The 21716-nt window shown below is 64.2% G+C and overlaps 2 protein-coding genes across 7 annotated transcripts in view; one reads left to right on the top strand and one right to left on the bottom strand.

Annotated features, from left to right (window-relative positions):
• The window catches only part of OBSL1 (obscurin like cytoskeletal adaptor 1), a 64293-nt gene extending 48074 nt beyond the window's left edge, over positions 1-16219 (top strand). For all 5 annotated transcript variants that reach the window (XM_054044738.1, XM_054044735.1, XM_054044736.1 and 2 more), the window contains 11 exons: positions 462-737; positions 5092-5358; positions 6332-6601; positions 8450-8716; positions 9181-9447; positions 10122-10234; positions 10531-10684; positions 11053-11214; positions 14374-14478; positions 14747-15013; positions 15562-16219. In XM_054044738.1, coding sequence (XP_053900713.1) covers positions 462-737; positions 5092-5358; positions 6332-6601; positions 8450-8716; positions 9181-9447; positions 10122-10234; positions 10531-10684; positions 11053-11214; positions 14374-14478; positions 14747-15013; positions 15562-15569 — 2156 coding nt within the window. In that variant the 3' untranslated portion in view covers positions 15570-16219. The remainder of the gene's footprint in view (positions 1-461; positions 738-5091; positions 5359-6331; positions 6602-8449; positions 8717-9180; positions 9448-10121; positions 10235-10530; positions 10685-11052; positions 11215-14373; positions 14479-14746; positions 15014-15561) is intronic.
• Positions 16220-18168: 1949 nt separating this feature from the next.
• TMEM198 (transmembrane protein 198) overlaps positions 18169-21716 on the bottom strand; it is a 29279-nt gene continuing 25731 nt past the window's right edge. For both annotated transcript variants that reach the window (XM_054043278.1, XM_054043276.1), the window contains one exon: positions 18169-20599. In XM_054043278.1, the coding sequence (XP_053899253.1) occupies positions 20453-20599 (147 nt within the window). In that variant the 3' untranslated portion in view covers positions 18169-20452. The remainder of the gene's footprint in view (positions 20600-21716) is intronic.

Raw genomic sequence — 21716 nt, 5'->3', positions numbered from 1 at the left:
CTGCCCAGCTCCCGCCAGCACCCGGCTCCCTGCCCGGCTCCTGCCAGCGCCCGGCTCCCTGCCCAGTTCCCTGCCCGGCTCCTGCCAGCGCCCGGCTCCCTGCCCAGTTCCCTGCCCGGCTCCCGCCAGCGCCCGGCTCCCTGCCCAGTTCCCTGCCCGGCTCCCGCCAGCGCCCGGCTCCCTGCCCAGTTCCCTGCCCGGCTCCCGCCAGCACCCGGCTCTCTGCCCAGTTCCCTGCCCGGCTCCTGCCAGTGCCCGGCTCTCTGCCCGGCTCCTTGCCTGGCTCCCGCCAGCACCCGGCTCCCTGCCCAGTTCCCTGCCCGGCTCCCGCCAGCACCTGGCTCCCTGCCCTGTTCCCTGCCCAGCTCCCGCCAGCACCCAGCTCCTTGCCCGGCTCCTTGCCTGGCTCCTACCTGACTCCTGTCTGCGCCCAGCTCGCCTGCTCATGGTTCTCTCCCCAGAGGCTCCAGTGCTCTTTGTGAACAAGCAGGAGAAGCCGGAGAAGGTGCTGGTGCTGGAGGGGGGCAGTGCCGTGCTCTCAGCCATCGTCTCCAAGGAGCAGGCCCCAGTGAGCTGGAGGGGGCCCCTGCAGCCCCTGGCAGCAGGGCAGCGCTGCGAGCTACGGCGAGAGGGCCGGGTGCACAGCCTGGTGCTGACCAACGTGGGCAAGGACGACGCTGGCCTCTACACCTGCCTCTCCTGCCATGACCAGATGCAGTTTGAAGTGAGCGTGAAAGGTGAGAGCAGCAGCACGGTGCGGGGGGGAGGGGAGGGTCGCAGCCGGCAGCCCAGCAGCCCCAGGGCAGAGCAGGGCAGACACTGACTGCAGCAGGGGATCTGGCAGCAGCTGGGGCAGGACAGGGCCGCCCCATGGCCGTGGGGATCCAGTGGTGCTGGAGGCAGGTTGGGTCCCCCATCAGGGGCACTGTGACGAACTGGGCCTGTTCTCACGGTGGTCTGTGAATGCTGACAGGGGAGTGTTCTGGGATAGTCTGCATTGCAGGATGGGATCTGCCCGAGGGCGCCCGAGGGCGCATACCTGAGTGTGTAACATGAGAACCCAGGAAGGGGTTGAAGGGGAGGCGACTCCTTAGCCCGGGAAACTGAACAAAGGCTGTGGGAGGGGTCGCTGAAAGCAGAGTGCTGGAAGCAGGCAGGGAGAGAGGGCTGGGGGGCATAGATGGCTCTGACCTCCCAAGGGGGGCTGGGCTTGGATGCCCGGGGACCCCAAGATGGACCTAACTGAGGGGGTCCCTGTTGTCTGTGCCTGCAAGACCTGTCTTGGACTGTATTCCTGTCATCCAAATAAACCTTCTGCTTTACTGGCTGGCTGAGAGTCATGGTGAATCGCAGGAAGCCGGGGGTGCAGGGCCCTGAGTTCCCCAATACTCCGTGACAACTGGTGGCAGCGGTGGGATCTACTGCACCCCGTGGACGGCGCTTCCTCGGCGCTTCCTGCAGTAAGTGACTGGGGAGCAGTAAAACGAAGGGGGATTGACGGGGACCAGGCGTGCTGAAGAGTGAGAGAGAGACGGTTATTACCCCTGGGAGTGTGTGACCAGCGAGAAGGACTTTTGCAGTAACAGGGTCCCCCGAGGGGATCGCAGCGAGTGGTCCCAGGGGCGGAGGAGTCTGCAGCTCGACCCTGGCAGAGAGGCGGTGACCTCGAGAAGGGCTGGCACACTAGGGGTCCCCCTGGGAACTGTGGGGAGCTGTGAGCACACAGGCCGGTGAGTGGGCAGCAGGAAGATGTATGCCAAGCGGCTTAAGAGCGACCTGGTGGAGCTGTGCAAGCAGAGGCGGCTGCGCATTGGGAGGCTCACCAAAGAACAGCTCATTGCCCAGCTGGAGGCGGAAGATCGCGCGAATGAACTGATCCCTGTGTCTCAGGGAAGCAGCCTGGCAAATGCAGCGCAGGCACCAGTGTCTGTCCCAGCTGGGAGTGGTCAGCCGGCTGCTGAGGGCTTCCCGAGACCCCTCCTTCCTATGCCTAGGGGAAGGGTGGGGAGGAGCCCAGCAAATACCGAGGGCGCCGTGACCCCCCCGGCCAGCAGGGGATCCCCCCGGCGAAGCCCGCCGGCCAGCAGAGGATCCTCCCGGCGACGTTCGGCATCCGGGGAGCGGAATTGGCTGGAATGGGAGAAAGAGCTAAAACTGAGAGAGCTGGAGGATCGTGAACAACAGAGACAGCATGAACGGGAGGAGAAAGAGAGACAGCATCAGCGTGAACGGGAGGAGAAAGAGAGACAGCGTCAGCATGAACGGGAGGAGAAAGAGAGACAGCATCAGCGTGAAGAGAGACAGAGACAGCATGAACGGGAGGAGAATGAGAGACAGCGTCAGCATGACCTGGAACTGGCGAGATTGAAGGGCAGCGAACCCCCGGCTGCGGTGAGTGAGGGGGGACCCAGGACTGCACGGAGCTTTGATAAGTGCATCATGGCCCCATACAAGGAGGGGGAGGACATGGATGACTTCCTGGAGGCCTTTGAGACGGCCTGCGAGCTGCACCGTGTGGACCCCGCGGACAGACTCCGGGTCCTTACCCCCTTACTGGACCCCAAATCCGTGGCATTGTACCGCCAACTGGGAGAGGCAGAGAAAGGGGACTACGAACTATTCAAAAGGGCCCTGCTACGAGAGTTTGGGCTGACTCCTGAGATGTACCGGGAAAGGTTCCGGAGTCAGGATAAAACCCCTGAGATCTCATATCTGCAACTAGCCGCCCGCATGGAGAGATACGCCAGCAAGTGGGCTGGTGGGGCCCAGACGAAGGAGGACCTGATTAAACTGCTGGTACTGGAGCAACTGTATGACCGGTGCCCATCCGACCTGAGGCTGTGGTTGGTGGACAGAAAGCCAGAGAACCCGCGACACGCCGGGCAGCTGGCTGATGAGTTTGTAAAGAGCCGGTCAGGAGATAAAAGGGAGGAGTCCCAAAGGAACAGTCCCACCACAACGCAGAGAGAGAGTCACCATGGGACCTCCCCATGGGAAAATACAGAAAAAACCCATCAGAGGGGAGCATCCGGCATCAGGACCATCCGACCTACTCAAGGGGACCCATGGGACATGGGCTGCTACCACTGTGGCCAAAAGGGCCACATACGGGCCCAGTGCCCTAGGCTCAGGGACAGACTGAGCAGACCGAACCCACAGAGGGTTAACTGGGTAGAGACCCAGCCCGGCGAAAGGCAGCATTCCCAGGGAAGAGGGGCTGGCAGAGTACCACCTGCTAAGGAGGGAGGAGAGCTCCAGGCCAGCTCCTCTAGGGGGCTGGATGCTCCAGACTCAGGGTTTTTGGTTTATATGGTAGGCGCGGGGCTGTCCCTCCGGAGAGAGTACCTTGTTCCCCTGGAGGTGGATGGGAGGAAGGTCAGTGGATACTGGGATACGGGCGCAGAGGTGACGCTGGCCCGGCCCGAGGTGGTGGCCCCAGATCAGGTGGTGCCCAACACCTACCTGACCCTGACGGGGGTGGGCGGAACACCAGTCAAAGTACCCGTGGCAAGGGTACACCTGAAGTGGGGGGCCAAGGAGGGCCCCAAGGATGTGGGGGTACACCCGTATTTGCCCACTGAGGTATTGATGGGGGGGGACCTGGAGAACTGGCCAAGCAACCCCCAAAAGGCACTGGTTGTGACCCGCAGTCAGAGCCGGCGAGGGGCACTGCGCCCTGGCCTTGGGGGGGGTGCCTTGCCTGAGGCGCAGGACCCTAACCTGGTGGGGAGGGAACGCCCAGGGACACGGCTCAGGGAGGCTGCAGCTTCAGGCCCAGCGGGCGAGGAAGAGCAGGTGGCCATCCCTGTCCCAGCTGCTGAGTTCCAGGCCGAGTTACAGAGAGACCCCTCCTTGCGGAAGATAAGGGACCTAGCCGACCTCAATGCGGTACAGACCATGGGACGAGGTGGCCGGAAAAGGTTCCTGTGGGAGAAGGGGTTCCTGTACCGAGAATGGGCTCCCCCAGGGGAAATGGAGTCAGGGGGGATCAGGAGGCAGCTGGTGGTACCCCAGAAGTATCGCCGCCAGCTGCTGTGCCGGGCCCATGATATTCCCCTCTCAGGGCACCAGGGAACCTGGCGTACCCAGCAGAGGCTGCTACGGAGCTTTTACTGGCCTGGGGTCTTTGTTACTGTCCGACAGTACTGCGGATCCTGTGACCCCTGTCAGAGGGGGAGGAAGGCCTGGGACAAGGGGAAAACAGCTTTAGGACCCTTGCCCAGCATAAAGGATCCTTTCCAGAGGGTGGCCAAGGTTAAAAGGGCGGCTCTAAACCAAGAGAGCCCAAAGCACAGACCTCCAGACTGGAGCGCTGGGAGAAGACCACAGCCCAGTTGGAACCCCAGAGGTATGGGGGTGGGGAAAGGACACAGGCCGCATAAACCTTCCCACATGCGAACTGCGAGTGCCATCAAGCACCCCGACCTAAGGGGGGGGCGTGAAACTGAAGGGGCCTGGTGTAATTCCCACCAAGGAACTGGAGGGATGCGGGGGCATCCATGGGAACGGGGGTAGGTTCGAACTTCCCCGGGGTCACTGGCTAAAGTGACCCTGCTCAGTTCGGTCTCGAAGGGGGGAGAGATGTGACGAACTGGGCCTGTTCTCACGGTGGTCTGTGAATGCTGACAGGGGAGTGTTCTGGGATAGTCTGCATTGCAGGATGGGATCTGCCCGAGGGCGCCCGAGGGCGCATACCTGAGTGTGTAACATGAGAACCCAGGAAGGGGTTGAAGGGGAGGCGACTCCTTAGCCCGGGAAACTGAACAAAGGCTGTGGGAGGGGTCGCTGAAAGCAGAGTGCTGGAAGCAGGCAGGGAGAGAGGGCTGGGGGGCATAGATGGCTCTGACCTCCCAAGGGGGGCTGGGCTTGGATGCCCGGGGACCCCAAGATGGACCTAACTGAGGGGGTCCCTGTTGTCTGTGCCTGCAAGACCTGTCTTGGACTGTATTCCTGTCATCCAAATAAACCTTCTGCTTTACTGGCTGGCTGAGAGTCATGGTGAATCGCAGGAAGCCGGGGGTGCAGGGCCCTGAGTTCCCCAATACTCCGTGACAGGCACAGATACCGACTGGCCTCTGCTCATGTTCCCAGAGCTGCAGGTGAAATTTGTGCGAGGCTTGTCGGACGTGCAAGCGCACGTGGGCGAGACGGTGCTGCTGTGGTGCGAGCTGTGCAAGGCCAGGGGGCAGGTGGTGTGGCTGAAGGATGGGCAGGAACTGGAGCCCAGCGGCAGGTGGGAGATCAAGGCAGAGGGGCGGGAGCGCTCCCTGGCGCTGAGCAACGTGGGGCCTGAGGACGCCGGCGAGTATTCCTGCGAGTCCAAGGATGACCGGACGCTGGCCACAGTGACTGTGCAGGGTGAGTCACGGGGCCACGGGGCCCTGCTCCAGGGACTTGATCCCCCTGGGGCCCAGCCTTCAGCCCCGGGGCCCTGACCCCCCCAGCCCAACCCTCAGTCCCCGGGGCCTTGACCCCCCCAACCCAGCCCTCAGCCCCAGGGCCCTGACCCCCCCAGCCCAACCCTCAGTCCCCGGGGCCCTGACCCCCCCAGCCCAGCCCTCAGCCCCAGGGCCCTGACCCCCCAGCCCAGCCTTCAGCCCCCGGGGCCCTGACCCCCCCAGCCAAGCCCTCAGCCCCAGGGCCCTGACCCCCCAGCCCAGACTTCAGCCCCCGGAGCCCTGACCCCCCAGCCCAACCCTCGGCCCCGGGGCCCTGATCCACGGCCCCTGGGGCCCAACCCTCAGCCCCGGGGCCCTGACCCCCCAGTCCAGCCCAGCCCAGCTCCAGGGACCTGATCTCCTGAGACCCAACCCAGCCCTTAGGGCTCAGCCCAGGCACTGGGGCCCTGATCCCTCTAGACCAGCCCAGCTCCAGGGACCTTCCCACTCCCGCACAGACCCAGCCTCTGTGACCCAACCCCCCTCTCAAGACCTGGCTGAGCCCAGTGGCCTGACCCCCCACAGAGTGCGCTGCAATCCCTGAGCTGATGTGACGCAGGCGGGTCCCCATGGGGGGCTCTGCCCCATGGGAGGGGGGTGCACTGACAGCCCAGTCGCATCGGCCGGGGTAGGGGGGATTTTGTGGCCGTGGCTTTCTGGGTCCAGAGAGGGATGTACCAATCCCAGGTGGGTGCCATGCGCCAGGGGAGGGGGGCATGAGCTCCTCCCAGCACCAGCATCTTGCCTGGGGTGCTCTTCACCCAGCTGCTCTGAGCAGGGTGTAGGGGAGGGGGGGCGAGCAGGGTGCGGGGGAGGGGAGGTGAGCAGGATGCAGGGGGAGATGGGCGCGGAGGCCCAGTGGGAGCCCCCCATCTCACCCGCTTTGGCCCCAGTGCCCAGGGTGGTGGAGATCATCTCGGAGCTGCACAACCTGACGGTGCTGGAGGGGGACGACGCCACCTTCAAGTGCCTGGTGTCCCCGGATGACGTGGCCCTGACGTGGCAGCTGAACGGCCAGGCTGTCACCACCGGTGAGCGGCTGCTGGTGACCAGGAACGGGCTGTGCCACGCCCTGACCGTCCGGCAGTGCCAGCTGGGAGATGCAGGCACCGTGACAGCCCACGCTGAGGGCCTGGTGAGCACAGCCCGGCTGAGCGTGCAAGGTGAGGGGCCTGGGGCGGGACTGGCCCGGCTGAGCGTGCAAGGGAGGAGCCTGGAGAAGGGGCCACCTGGCTGAGCGTGCATGTGAAGACCCTGGGGTGGGGCCACCTGGCTGAGTGTGCAAGGGAGGGGCCATGTGGCTGAGCGTGCAAGGGGAGGAGCCTGGGGCAGGGCAGCCCATCTGAGTGTGCCGGGGAGGGGCCTGGGGCTGGCCACAGCCCAGCCTAGCTGAGTGTGTCTGTTTTAGGGGGAATCTCGTGGAGGGATGCGCAGGGGTCTCCTCTGGGGGTGTCGGGGGAGGATTTTCTCTCTCGGCTGATTTCTCGGACCGTGGTTCTCGGGGTCTGTCTCATTGGGGATGGAGTCTCATGGAGGGTCCCTCCTGTTTGGGGGTCTCTCCCAGAGGGAGATATTTTGTTGGGAGGGGTCTCTCATGAGAGGAGTCTAGGATGGTTTGGGGTGGGTTCCAAGAGGTCTCCTGGGGGTGGCGGGAATGGCAGGGGGGTAGTTCCTGGGGGATCGCCTGGGGGGTTCTGGGATGGTTGGGGTAGTTTGTGGGAGATCTCTGGGGGGTGTCTCACAAGTTCGGGGTGATGGGGTAGTTCCTGGGGGGTTCTGGGATGGCAGGAAGTAGTTCCTGGGGGTCTCTCACAGGTTCCGGGGTGAGGGTAGTTTCCCAGGGGGTAGTTCCCCAGAGGGTCTTTCATGGGTTTTGGGATCGTTGTGGGAGTTCCCCAGGGGGTCTCTCACAGGGTCTGGGCGGCGGTGGGGGTGTGTGTTGGTCCTGGGGGGGGTGGTTCCCCAGGGGGTAGTTCCCCAGAGGGTCTCTCACAGGGTCTGGGCTGGGGGTGGGGGGGGTGTAGTTCCTGGGGGTAGTTCCCCAGGGGGTGTCTCACAGGGTCTGGGCGGCGGTGGGGGGGTGTAGTTCCTGGGGATGGTTCCCCAGGGGGTCTCTCACAGGGTGTGGGCGGCGGTGGGGGGGGTATAGTTCCTGGGGGGTAGTTCCCCAGGGGGTCTCTCATAGGGTCTGGGTGGCGGTGGGGGGGGTGTAGTTCCCCAGGGGGTGGTTCCCCAGGGAGTCTCTCACAGGGTGTGGGCAGCGGTGGGGGGGTTTCGGTCCTGTCGGGTAGTTCCTGGAGGTGGTTCCCCAGAGGGTCTCTCACAGGATCTGGGCTGGCGGGTGTAGTTCCTGGGGGGGTGGTTCCCCAGAGGGTCTGGGCAGTGGTGGTGGGGGTAGTTCCTGGGGGTGGTTCCCCAGGGGGTCTCTCACAGGGTCTGGGTGGTGGTGGGGGGTGTAGTTCCTGGGGGTGGTTCCCCAGGGGGTCTCTCACAGGGTGTGGGCAGTGGTGGTGGGGGTAGTTCCTGGGGGTGGTTCCCCAGGGGGTCTCTCACAGGGTCTGGGGGGGTGTAGTTCCTGGGCGGTGGTTCCCCAGGGGGTCTCTCACAGGGTCTGGGCAGTGGTGGGGGGTGTAGTTCCTGGGCGGTGGTTCCCCAGGGGGTCTCTCACAGGATGTGGGCGGTGGTGGGGGGGTAGTTCCTGGGGGTGGTTCCCCAGGGGGTCTCTCACAGGATGTGGGTGGTGGGGGGGGGTAGTTCCTGAGGAGTAGTTCCCCAGGGGGTCTCTCACAGGGTCTGGGCAGTGGTGGGGGGTGTAGTTCCTGGGCGGTGGTTCCCCAGGGGGTCTCTCACAGGATGTGGGCGGTGGGGGGGGGTAGTTCCCCAGGGGGTCTCTCACAGGATGTGGGCGGTGGGGGGGGGGGTAGTTCCCCAGGGGGTGGCTCCCCAGAGGGTCTGGGCGCGGGGGCTCCCCGTCGGGCCCAGTGGAAGCCCTGCCCTGCGGTGCCTTGCAGAGGCCCAGGTGCTGTTTGTACGGAAGCTGCAGGACGTGGTGGCCGAGGAGCTGCAGGACGCGCTGCTGGAGGTGGAGCTGAGCCGTGAGGCGGGCGAGGTGCAGTGGCTGAAGCATGGGGTGCTCCTCCAGCCAGGCAGCAAGTACCAGTTTCAGGAGGCCGGGCGCAGACGGGGCCTGACCATTCGCAGCCTCAGCCCCTCGGACCGCGGCACCTACCGCTGCGAGAGCCTCCACGACCGGACGCAGGCCAAGCTGAGCGTGGCGCGTAGGTGTCCCTGCCCCGGGCTCTGGGGCCGCTGCGCTCCAGCAGGGCCTGGCCAGGCCATGCCAAGGACGGGAGAGCCTGCAGGGAGGGGGGCGTGGGGTGCGGAGGGGAGGTAATGGTGTGTGTGGGGTGGCCTGGAGAGGGGAGTGTGGGGGGGGAGGCTATAGGGTGGCCTGTGGTGGACAGGGGATTAAAATGGGGGCCAAGCGACTGAGGCTGAATCTCTGGGAAGTTCTCTGGCAGCTGCACCTGGCTGGGGGTCATCCCTGGGAGGGGCTGTGGGGTCCCATGGCTGGCCCATCCCCGTGGTGTAGACCATCACTGCCCCCTGGCACCGGTCCGGGAGCAGACCCATCCCTATCCCCACGGCGCCGGTCCAGGTACAGACCCATCCCTGCCCCCCTGGCGCCGGTCCCAGAGCAGACCCATCCCCGCCCCCTGGCACCGCTCTCTCTCCCCTGCAGCCCGAAAGGTGTCTGTGCGGAAGCCACTGTCGGACGTGGAGACCTTTGAGAAGGAGACGGCCACGTTCCAGCTGGAGCTGTCCCATGCTGACGTGCCCGGGGTGTGGACGCGGGACGGCATCCGGGTGAAGCCCAGCCGGACCTGCCGGGTCAGCGCCACGGGCTGCGTGCACAGCCTGACGCTGCTGGGGCTCACGTTGGAGGATTCGGGCACCGTCACCTTCACCTCCGACACCCTGCGTTCCAGCGCCCGCCTGACCATCAGAGGTGGGGGCTTAGCTGTGGGTCGGGCCATGGATCACACCGTGTGGGGCCTGCCAGGGAACCACTCTCTGGCGCCACCTGCTCACCCCGTCCTGACCCTCGGAAGAGCCTCAGCCCGACATCGCAGACGCTGCTGCTGCAGCCTGAGCGCTGGGGTCTGCAGCCCCTGCCCCAAGAGCAGCTCACAGCAGCTGGGCCTTGCAGTGAAGCAGGGCCCAGCCGTGACCTCCCCGCTGTGAGCTTCTCCACAGCAGTGCCCAGCTGTGACCTCCCCGCTGTGAGCTTCTCCACAGCAGTGCCCAGCCGTGACCTCCCCGCTGTGAGCTTCTCCACAGCATTGTCCCACTGGGGAAGCCAGCGCTGTGAGCTTCTTCACAGCAGTGCCCCACTGGGGAAGCCAGCGCTGTGAGCTTCTCCACAGCAGTGCCCAGCCGTGACCTCCCCGCTGTGAGCTTCTCCACAGCAGTGCCCAGCCGTGACCTCCCTGCTGTGAGCTTCTCCACAGCAGTGCCCAGCCGTGACCTCCCCGCTGTGAGCTTCTTCACAGCATTGTCCCACTGGGGAAGCCAGCCCTGTGAGCTTCTCCACAGCAGTGTTGTGTGCCCCTCTGGTCCCACTCCTGAGTGGAGCTCCTTGCCTCTGGTTAACTCTCGGGCCTGTGTCTCCACTCCTCTCAGAACCGCCAGTTGCCATGGTGAAGGCCCCCCGGGATGTGGGTGTCCCTGAGACTGGGGCTGCCAGCTTCGAGTGCGAGCTGTCCCGCCCCATTGCGGAGGTGAAGTGGTACAAGGTAAGGGCGGCTGTGTGAAACCGTCTGGGCCCCGGGGCCTGGCCTCTCCCGGCCCGGGGCCCCTCTGGGCTGCAGGCAGGTGTTCTGCCTTGGGCCAGGACCAGCTTCAAACTCAGAGGGAGGGTGACCCATGGGGGGGGATGAGCTGCAGGGGGGTGCCCCAGCCATGGGCTCCCCACCTGGCACGCGGTGTCAGCCCCGAGCCCCTCGTCCTGCCCCGTCCCTCCCAGGCTGCCTGCCGGGTGCCTCAGCCCGCGGGCAGCCCAGGGAGTGCGTTCCTCTCCGTTCCCTGGCAGGACGGGACGGCGCTCCACGCGGGGCCCAAGTGCCGCATCTACTCAGTGGGCCGGCGGCGCCTGCTGCAGCTCAACCACTGCAACCTGGACGACGCAGGGGAGTACACGTGCGACGCAGGGGACTGCCGGGCCTCCGCCATGCTGCGGGTCTACGGTACGACAGGCCGGCCGAGGGGCTCCGGGGGTTAGAGCGGTGCGGGGAGGCTGAGAGCTGGGAGTTAGAGCCCGGAGGCTGAGATCTGGGGGTTCTCCCAGGGGTTGGGGGGGGCTGCGAGCTGGGGGTTAGAGTGGGGAGGGGCTGAGAGCTGGGGTTAGAGTGGGGGTTATAGCGGGGGGGGGGGAGGTTGAAAGCTGGGGGGTCTCCCAGGGGTGAGAGCTGTGGATGGCTCCTGGGCTCTGAGCTGGGGGATGGGGCTTCCCTTAGTCACACCACAGCCCCTGCAGAGCTCTGTGGGGATGGAGACCTCAGGGGTTTGTTCCTGTCCCGCTGGGGCCCACACTCTGGCCCTGTCCCCCTTGCAGAGCGCCAGGTGCAGATTGTGCAAGAGCTGGCGGACGTGCGTGTGCGTGAGAACGAGAACGCCGTCTTCACCTGCCAGGTCTCGCACGAGGACGTGAAAGGCGAGTGGTTCAGGGGTGGCGAGAAAATCAAAGTCACCAGCACTGTGAAAATTCGGCAAGAGGGTGAGTGCCCTCCCCTCTCCCCCCAGCCAGGCTGCTCCCAGGGGCCCTGGTGTCCCTGCTGCTCACTGTCCCGCTTTGCCTGCCTAACCCTAACCCTAAACCTACCCTAACCCTAACCCTAACTCACACCGACACTCACCGCAGGGAGGCTACTGGACCAGCGAGCTCAGAGCCCCACGGACACTAGAGGATTGCACAGCTTGGGCAGGCCAAACTCACAGTACAACCTGCGGGGAGGGATAGCTCAGTGGTTTGAGCATTGGCCTGCTAAACCCAGGGTTGTGAGCTCAATCCTTGAGGGGGTCACTTAGGGATCTCAGGCAAAAATCAGTACTTGGTCCTGCTAGTGAAGGCAGGGGGCTGGACTCAATTCAATTCAATGACCTGAATACAATTTAGATGGGGCTACTATAAGGTGGGTGCATAACTGGCTGGGTAACCGTACTCAGAGAGTTTTTATTAATGGTTCCCAATCCTGCTGGAAAGGCATAACGAGTGGGGTACCACAGGGGTCTGTTTTGGGACCGGCTCTGTTCAATATCTTCATCAACGACTTAGATATTGGCATAGAAAGTACACTTATTAAGTTTGCGGATGGTACCAAACTGGGAGGGATTGCAACTGCTTTGGAGGACAGGGTCATAATTCAAAATGATCTGGACAAATTGGAGAAATGGTCTGAGTTAAACAGGATGAAGTTTAACAAAGACAAATGCAAAGTGCTCCACTTAGGAAGGAAAAATCAGTTTCACACATACAGAATGGGAAGAGACTGTCTAGGAAGGAGTACGGCAGAAAGGGATCTAGGGGTTATAGTGGACCACAAGCTAAATATGAGTCAACAGTGTGATGCTGTTGCAAAAAAAGCAAACATGATTCTGGGATGTATTAACAGGTGTGTTGTGAGCAAGACACGAGACGTCATTCTTCCGGTCTACTCTGCTCTGGTTAGGCCTCAGCTGGAGTATTGTGTCCAGTTCTGGGCACCGCATTTTAAAAAAGATGCAGAGAAATTGGAAAGGGTCCAGAGAAGAGCAACAAGAATGATTAAAGGTCTTGAGAACATGACCTATGAAGGAAGGCTGAAAGAATTGGGTTTGTTTAGTTTGGAAAAGAGAAGACTGAGAGGGGACATGATAGCAGTTTTCAGGTATTTAAAAGGGTGTCATAAGGAGGAGGGAGAAAACTTGTTCACCTTAGCCTCTAAGGATAGAACCAGAAGCAATGGGTTTAAAGTGCAGCAAGGGAGGTCTAGGTTGGACATTAGGAAAAAGTTCCTAACTGTCAGGGTGGTTAAACACTGGAATAAATTGCCTAGGGAGGTTGTGGAATCTCCATCTCTGGAGGCATTTAAGGGTAGGTTAGATAAATGTCTATCAGGGATGGTCTAGACAGTATTTGGTCCTGCCATGCGGGCAGGGGACTGGACTCGATGACCTCTCGAAGTCCCTTCCAGTCCTAGAATCTATGAATCTATGAATCTATGACCTTTCAAGGTCCCTTCCAGTTCTCGGAGATAGGATATCTCCATGAATTAATTTTTTTATTTATTCCTCCAACCCCCTCCCCAACTCCCTGTGGTCCATCCCATCCCGCAACCTCAGTGACTCCTGCAACACAGCCTAGCCCCTCCCTCCTTCTGGGGCTCTGTGTGTCCCCGTTCCCCTCCTCCCCATGGCAGGTCCCCCTTCTCTCCTGAGGGGGTTCCCCCATGCCCTCCCATCCCAGGGTCTTCCATTCTCTCCTCCTGCCAAGGGCTCTGTGTGTGTCCCCCATTTCTCCCCCCGTTAGGGGCTCTGTGTGACCCCCCTCCATTTCTCCCCCACCAGGGGTCTGTATGCATGGCTGTTCCCCCTTCTTTATTTCTTCCCTGTCTGCCGGGGTAAGTCTAACTGGAGGAGACGGTGGGATTATAGCAGGGTAGGTTTGCCTGTGCCGGCTTTCATCTCGCTGGCCTGGGCACCAGCAGCAGTGCAGATGTGGTGGCATGGGCTAGCCACTCGAGTATGTACACTGGGTCCCCGGGGGGCTTGTGCGAGGGTTGCTAGCCCGTGCCACCATGTCTACACTATTGCTGTTACCCATGCTAGCCAGACTAACTCTGGCAGGGCTCTGCCATCCCATGCCACACTGGCACCTCCCTGGCGGTGTAGACGGACCATATGAGCTGTCACTCTGGGTGGCAAGAGTTTAAACTCCAGGGGAAAGGGGGCAGAGCCGAGCTGGGGCGTGCTGTGCTGGAAGATGTCAGCGGCTGCCCCCAGCCGGTTCGTGGGTCTATACACAGTTACAGACGTGGCTGAAGCTGTGACCCCGCTCGCCAGGTGCCAGGCGCTCTGTGTGTCCATTTCCCGGGGGTGTTTGTCACCCAGCTCAGGGGGTTCTGCCTATCCATGCCCAGACCACGCCCCGGCAGGCTGGAATTGGGCTGGTGGCACTCAGCCGTTAGGCAGTGGGTTCTTACAGCAAAAGGCCATGTCTACATGGGAACCAGTCCAGGACAGCTCTGGCATACCAACTTTCCATGTGGACGCGCCGGCTCTGCACACAGGGTGCTACGCCGGATTAAGCCAACCCACACCCAGGCTGCGCGTGTCCACGCGTTAGGGAGCTCAGGCGCTTTAGTGTCACCCCTGCTCGTGTAGCAGGAACGGCGGCCTGGAGACAAGCCTAAGACCTCGCTTTGCTCAGCCCACCAGACACTCTGGGGACGCTCACCAGGCTGGGTGAACAGGCAGCGTCCCGGCTGACTGGTGCACACACTGGCTCTCTCGCACGTGCATGAATGCACACGCTGCTGCCTAGTTCACGCACACACCCACATTGGTGACTGTGATGTGCACACGCACACAGTTTCACTGTGACACACATGCACACACACACACACACACACACCTGCCTCTCCCACTGCCTGCTGCCCCAGGCATCTCTCAGCGTGGGGGGATGCTCTGCTCCGTGTGTCACTCACACCAGCCAGGCTTGGGCTCTTCATTGGACCTGTATTAGCCCCAGACGTTTGGCACCAGCCCCAAGGAGATCTCCCTGCTGACCCCTCCCCAGTCTCCCCGTCCCAGCCCAGGGCAGGGGTCTGCTCACCCGTAGTCCCCTGCAATGGCTGAGCCACGGTGCAGGGCGTCACACCAGCGCCTTCCTCCACAGGCCCCAGGCACTTCCTGCTCATCTGCAACGTGCGCCCGGAGGACGCGGGATGCATCCGGTTCGTCGCCAAGGCAGCTGCCTCCGAAGCCAGCCTGCAGGTGGAGGGTAATGTGTCCCCGTGAAGCCCTGGGAGGGGGGAGTGACTAGGTGGGCAGCAGAAGGGGCTGGCTTGGCAGGTGTGTGAGGAAGGGGCCGGGGGCAAGAGGATGGCAGGTGCCAGCTGAGGGCCGGGCGAGCGCTGAGCTTGGGTTTGCTGTGGGCTGGGAGGTCTAGCACTGGGTTTCGGGGGAGGGAGATGGGAGTGACCCCCCCAGGCCCCAGCCCCTCGCTTCTCCTCCCCTCCCTGCGGCCTCACAGGCGCTCCCCTCGGCAGCACTCCCGATCCGGATCATAAAGCCGCTGCGGGACAAGACGGCGCTGGCGCGGCACAAGGCCACGCTGGAGTGCACAGTGTCGCAGGCGCGCGGCCGGGTGCGCTGGTTCCGCGGAGACACCGAGATCTTTGCCAGCGACAAGTATGAGATCTGCAACCTCGACTGCTATCGCACCCTCATCATCCATGGGGTGGGGCCGGAGGACGAGGCCTCCTACACCTGCGACGCCTTTGACGACCGCTCCACTGCCCGCCTGCTGGTGGAGGGTGAGGCGGAGGGCGTGCTGGTGAGGGGGGGGGTGGCACCGTTCATGGGGCTGGGTACCACTGGACGCTGCATGGGCCAGGCTGGGCACGGGCTCCAGGCCCCCGCTGAGGCCCGGCTTGAGTGCGAGGTGTCTGCCCCCCTGAACAGGGAGGTGCTGGGGGCTGGCACACATGTGGGTGGAGAGCGTGGGCCAGGTGCACGGGCTGGCGCTGTGCCGGACCTCACCCAGCACGAGTGGGGTGCTGCAGGTCTCTGTCGGCAGTGCCTGCACCAAGGCCCAGCTCCCCGGGCGAGATACGTGTGTCCCGCCTGGGGTCCGTCGCTGCCGTGGGGCCCCTCCATGCCTCACCCGGGGTCCATCACTGCCACGGGGCCCCCTCGACCCTGCCCAGGATCCATCTCTGCCACGGGGCCCCTCCCCACCCAGCGGGGGTCCATGGCCCTGCCAGGTCATGGTTGGAGGGGGTCTCTGGATGGGGGTTGGGCTGGGAACCTGCCCCTCTGGGGGGGTGTCAAGTGCTCCCTGATCTCTCCTTCTCCCCCGCAGGGCATTAGGTGCTGGCATCGGACAAGCCCGACCAGATGGGTCCTGGCTGGCCACAGCGGGGGCTGCCCATTAACCGCTCCAGTGCCCCACCTTGCTGGGTGACGTCCTGCGCTCCGCCCCTCGAGCGGGGCGGTGCCCTGGGCAAGCAGGGCTGCCCGGCCCTGGGCAGGGGGTGCTCTGGGGTGACCCCCACTCCCAATGCGGCTGAATCGACCTCGCAGTGTGACTCTACACTTCCCTCTTCCTCAGCAACACAAGGGCAGGCCTCCATTTCCGCCCCCACCCCCGCACCTTGTGACAGAGGGGCTGGGGGGAGCAGATGAGGGGGTCTGGCAGTGAGTCACCAGCCTGGGGACCAGGGAAAGGCCCCACTTCTCCCCCCCAAGCCCCCAAGGAACTGGGCTGGCAAGTCTCCCAGGGGTGGGGGTGCTGCGCCCCAACAGGACCCGCTGGGCTCTTCCAGCAGCTTCCATGCACTTGGGTGGGGCAGTGCGCGGGGGGGGGGGGAGGGGACTGGGTCTTGACAGAGGAACTGTAGCCAGATGGTGCCTTTGTGTGTGTCCCCTGCCCCCAGCACCCACAGACCCTCCCTCCATCCTGTCCTGTACAAATCACCTGGCAGTGACAAATTAGGAAAGTGCTTCATGTTTTCAGTGAATATTGTGTGTGCCTCAGTTTCCCCTATGTGTCACTCGAGTATCTAGGTCAGGGGTGGGCAAACTTTTTGGCCCAAGGGCCACATCTGGGTATGGAAATTGTAGGGCGGGCCATGAGCGCTCACAAAATTGGGGGTTGGGGTGTGTGTGGGGTGAGGCCGGAAATGAGTTCAGGGTGTGGAACGGGGCTCCAGGCTGGGGCAGGGGGTTGGGGTGCAGGTGTGGGTGCAAGCTCTGGCTGGGGGTGCAGGCTCCGGGATGGGGATGAGGGGTTGAGGGTGCTCCAGGCTGGGACCAAGGGGTTTGGAGGGCAGGAGGGGGACCAGGGCTGGGGCAGAGGGTTGGAGGCGTGGGAGGGGGTCAGAGGTGCAGGCTCTGGGCAGCGTTTACCTCAAGAGACACCCGGAAGCAGCGGCATGTCCCTTCTCCAGCTCCTACGCAGAAGCATGGCCAGGAGGCTCTGCGCGCTGCCCCGTCCGCAGGTGCTGCTCCTGCAGCTCCCATTGGCCAGAGTTCCCGGCCAATGGGAACTGCAGGGCTGCGCTTATGGTGGGGGCAGCGTGCGGAGCCTCCTGGCTGCCCCTACACGTAGGAGCCGGAGGAGAGATTGGCCACTGCTTCCAGGAGCCATGTGGAGCCATGGCACACGTGGAGGGGGCAAGCCCCCGGCCCTGCTCCCTGGCGGGAGCTCGAGGGCCAGAATAAAATGTCTGAAGGGCCAGGTGCGGCCCCCGGGCCGTAGTTTGCCCACCCCGATCTAGGTGGTGGGATAAGGGGTGTGTTTGTTGCAGAGACCCCCTGGGGCAGGTGCGACACCGACTGGCTGCCTGGGTACAGACAATGGCCGACACCCTGTACCCCGGCCACTGACGTCCCATCCTGTCCCCTGCCAGAGCCCCCAGAGGGGCTGGAGACCAGAGCCCAGGGGCCCTGTTTGCCCGGGAAGGAGACAAAGGCCGCAGGGGGGCAGCCGGGGGTGACTGGGGCTGGGCTGCTGGAAGCGAGTCAGTCGCCTGGTTTGGGACCCGGGGGGGGCACTCTGGGCCCTGGATCCCCCCAAGCTGGACTTTGCTGCCGGTCCCTGATTTCTGTGCTCACAAGCTCTGTCCTACGCTGGGCTCCCGACTAAGAACCCGTCTGTGTCCCACACTGGCTGGGAGTCACGGCTGGCTGCGGAGTGGGGGGCGGGGCCCTGTGGGGGGTGGGAGGCTCCCCAGGGGTCGGGGGACTCGCTGCGGGGAGCTCCCAGGGTGAGCAGGGTGCTGAATGCTCCAAGGTCAGACCCAGGAGGGGCTGAAGCCGGGCAGGCTCCTTGCCCTGGTGAGGAGCCCTGAGGTGAGACGCTGCCCCCGAGTCCTGGCTGGCGTTACTCAGCACAGGGCCCAAGCCCCAGCCTGCGACTCCGGGACAACCCCATATGCCGCCAAATCACCTAGCAGTGCCCAGCTTCCCCATGTCCCCAAAGCACCTAGCACTACCCCTGCTCCGTATGCCCCCAAATCACCTGGCAGCTTCCCCTCCCCTCAATCACGGCCATGCCCCCGTAGTGAGAGCTGGAGGGATGAGGGGCACATGGTGACGGGGCCTTTCCCTGGTCCCGAGGCTGGTGACTCTGCCAGGCCCCCTGCGGTGGATCCTCAATCCATGCCCCCCTGCTACCAGCACGTGGGGGTCATCGGGGAACCCTGTCTGAGACTGACAGCACCCTGGGCCAATCCTAGCTCTGCTGAGGGCAGGGCTCTGAGGCACCCCATGGGGTGCGATGGGATCCACCAGCTGCAGCCCCTCCGTGGTCATTCGCAACTGGGGGAAGCTGCCCCATGGCTCACAGGGACCCGCCCAGGGTTGGGTGCCAAGGGGGGGCAATGGCCCTGTGCCCCCCCCATGCCCACGCCATGCCCCAGGTACACCCAGCGCCGTGCACAGCCCCACAAGCAGACAGAGGCGCAGCTCCAAAAGGCTCTTTACTGCGTGGCTGAGGCCCGGCAGCGTTTGGCACATTTACAAAACGACTGAAAAGGGGGAAGAAACCAGGGTTCAGGGTCCTGGGCATCAGGGGCAAGGGAAACATGCAGCGTCCCATGGCTAGATGGGGAGGGGGCCGGCCATGCTGCGGCTGAGTGCGCAGGTACGACCCCGCCCCAAGGAAAGGGGGGCAGGAGTTCCCTGGTCCCAGTCCATTTGCTTGGGCCCCTCTGCTGGTGGGGTTGGGGGGGCGGGAGCAGCTGCGGTTCCTGTCCGCCGGCTGGGCTCCCTGGTGGGCGTTGGAGGGCAGGCCCAGTGACAGCTGGGGCAGCGATGGCGGGAGAGGCGTGTGCTGGGGGAGCCCCTAGCAAAACGCCCAGCAAAGGGCCCCATCCTCCTCCAGCGCTGTCCAGACCCAGCAGCCTCCTGGGGGCCCCGCTGCAGTCTGGGGGGAGGGCCGGGTCCATCCCAGGTTTGATGGCCCCGTTTAGTCAGTAATAAATTAATACAACTCACAGCACACGAACAGCCCATGGGCTGGGGCAGGGAGTCCTTCCAGAGCAGCTGGATGGAGGGGACGCTTCTTTGTGCCCCCGCAGCTGCAAAATGCAGCCCCAAGCGTCCCAGCGCACCAGCCTCAGCTCTGCAATCCCCCAGCCCAGTCAGGCCCCTCCCTCCCCATCCCCATTAGAAATCCAGTCACCCGCAAACAGTGCCAGTACATGTCCCGATTCGGTCCCAGAGGTGAAAGGCCCCATATCCCTGAGCAAGCCAGTCCCCCGGCCCTGGAGGGGAAAGGCCTCGGCTTCCATTCCTGAGCCTCCAGCCAGCCTGTCCCATCCTGACCAGGGTCAGTGGCAGGGCCCCCGAGGGGGAAAGGCCCCATGGTCCGTTCCCCGCCTCACACCAGCCAGGTGCCTCTTGTTCTCTGTCAGCAGAATGGACAACGAGATGCAGGTGGCAGGGGCGGTGCTGGGTGCCCAGTCTGGCCCCAGTGCCAGCTGCCATGAGGCCAAAGGGCAGACCTGCCTGCTGGAGAAGGGCCACATACACAGCCGAAAATGCCCCAGCCCCGGGCAGGCCTGGCAGCTGCTGGCCCTGGGGCATGAGAGGCCCAGTCCCAGGGACGAGACAATCCCTCACGTGCACTGGGGAGCAGAGCTGCTGCGCTCACACTGCCCCTCCGGGCGGGCGGTGCCCGCAGCCCCCAGCCCAGTGCCTGGCAGGCGAGTGCATGGTGAGGGCATGGGACAGCACCTACCCTGGCCCGTTCTCCGAAGGAACGGCCTCTTCTGGCCTTTAGGGGGCAGCTCCCAGGGAGCTGGGGTGTGTACAGGCTGGGGGTGGGGAACAGGCACCATGGAGCTACGCTGCGGGGGGGAACAGGCACCATGGAGCTACGCTGTGGGGGGAACAGGCACCATGGACCTACCCTGGGGGGGCGGGGACTGGGGGGAACAGGCATCATGGAGCTACGCTGGGGGGGGGCAGAGAATGGGGGGAACAGGCTCTCAGGAAGCCACTCACAGAGCTGCTTGGGGGTGAGTGGGGGGGCTAAGGGCAGGCACGGAGGGAGCTGCTCCTGGGGGCCTCTGGGAGAAAGCTGGGTAGTACCAGGTGCTCTGGGGCCCCTTTGGCACATGGGGCCATGGCTCATCAGCCCCTCCCATGGGCTGTGCCCCCTCGGGGAGGGGGGGTGGGGCGCTCACCCTGCTCCAGGAGTCCACGTGTCCCAAGCTGCCATGCAGCGTCTGTGCCAGCGAGCAGGATTAACCCTCTCCCTGCATTGCTCGCCGGCTAGCGATCACTGGGCAGAGCCCTGCGCATACCCCGTCACACAGCCCCAGGGATGGCCTTCCTGCCCCAAACGGGCCACAACCCTCCCCTCAAACACCCCCTGGCATCTGACTCCTGCTGGCCTGGTGTGTCTGGAGGGCTGGTCCATGCTGGCCCTGACCGGACCCTGGTGTGTCGGTCCGTGCTGGCCTGGCGGGGCCCTGATGTGTCGGTCCGTGCTGGCCCTGACCGGGCCTGGTGTGTCGGTCCGTGCTGGCCTGGCGGGGTCCTGGTGTGTCGGTCCGTGCTGGCCCTGACCGGGCCTGGTGTGTCGGTCCGTGCTGGCCTGGCGGGGTCCTGGTGTGTCAGTCCGTGCTGGCCTGGCGGGGTCCTGGTGTGTCGGTCCGTGCTGACCTGGCGGGGCCCTGGTGTGTCGGTCCGTGCTGGCCTGGCGGGGCCCTGTTGCTGGTGTCAGGAGGGTCGGGGGGTCTGGGCTATACCCGAAGCGCTGGGCCAGAGCCCATGGTCAAGGGCACCGTAGAGCCGCAGTCATAGTCCAGGTCGACCACAGCATGCGTGCTTGTGATGAGGCTGCTCAGCGACGTCCCCGTCTGCCGCTCCCGGAAGCTCTGGATGTAGCTCTGGGTGAGAGAGGAGGGAAATGAGCATCATGTCCCCAGCCCTCCCGCTGCCACCCCAGTCCCTCTCCCCCCCAGCTCGGGGTCTGTGCTGCCCGGTCTGGGGCAAGGACCTGCCAGGCTGTTGCAGTACGGCCCTTCCCCAGCAGGTGGGGCCGCTGCCGCACACCCCAGCCCGCCCGCTGGGAAGGGAAGTAAATTCCCTAGTTCGGGTTGCTGCAGCCAGGCGGTTCTCCCCTGACCCCCTGCAGCCTGGGGCAGCGTGTGGGAGTCTGGGGAAAAGGCCAGGGGGCACTCGCCCCCCAGGGGTGGGACCACAGGGGGAGTCTAGGCAGCAGAGCACAGGATGGGGGCAGCAAGGTGGGGGGCAAACTGCAAGTGACCTTGACAGGCAGGAAATGAGGGGAGTGGCTGGGGCCATGATTTCACTGATCCTTGAGGCCTTTTTCTGGGCAGCATGCAGGTGGGCAGGGGTGGGGGATGTGGGGGAGGAGGGAAGGGTGCTGGGAGGAGGGCGGAGAGTGGGGGTGCTGTGTCAGGAGCAGAGAGGAGGGTTTGGGGATCAATGGGGGTCACTCCCTGCTGGTGCTCAGCCAGGGAGGCGTTGTCAGCTGGGTGCCCGCTCACTGGGCTCGGCGCTAGGGCTAGTCTGCGGCCCAGCCCTTCCCCTTGGGCTGCTCCCAGCCTCCCCTGGAGCCTCAGATTCAGCCACGGCCCCTTGCCACTCCCTGCCCCACAGCAGGTACCAGCCCCCTCTCCCATGAACCTGGCATTGGGCCTGCTCCAAGCTCTGCCACCCACCAGCACCTGACCTCAGCCAGGGTCTTGCCCACCCACGCTGCAGGAAGTGCCCCAGTCCGGGGGTCAGCACAGCCCTGCTACGGGAGGCTCCCTTAGGTGGCAGGCACTGGGGCTGTTTGGGGGTATCTGATGCCTTCACACTGAGGTGCAGGACCTGGCATCCCCCCATCAGCTGTAGCTGAGGACGGAGGATGGGAAAGCTCTCCCCACCCCCAGCCCCAGAACTGGGGCAGGTTCAGGCGCTGGTCTCTGTCCAGAAGCCCTGGTGCTGGCGGGAGAAGGCAAAGGGCCCCCCGGCTGGGACTGATGCCCGTGGGGA

Source organism: Malaclemys terrapin, chromosome 11 (assembly GCF_027887155.1).
Source record: "Malaclemys terrapin pileata isolate rMalTer1 chromosome 11, rMalTer1.hap1, whole genome shotgun sequence".
Classification (NCBI taxonomy): Eukaryota; Metazoa; Chordata; order Testudines; family Emydidae; genus Malaclemys; species Malaclemys terrapin.
Note: the sequence above shows the minus strand (reverse complement) of the source record. Positions and strands in the feature narration are given on the sequence as shown.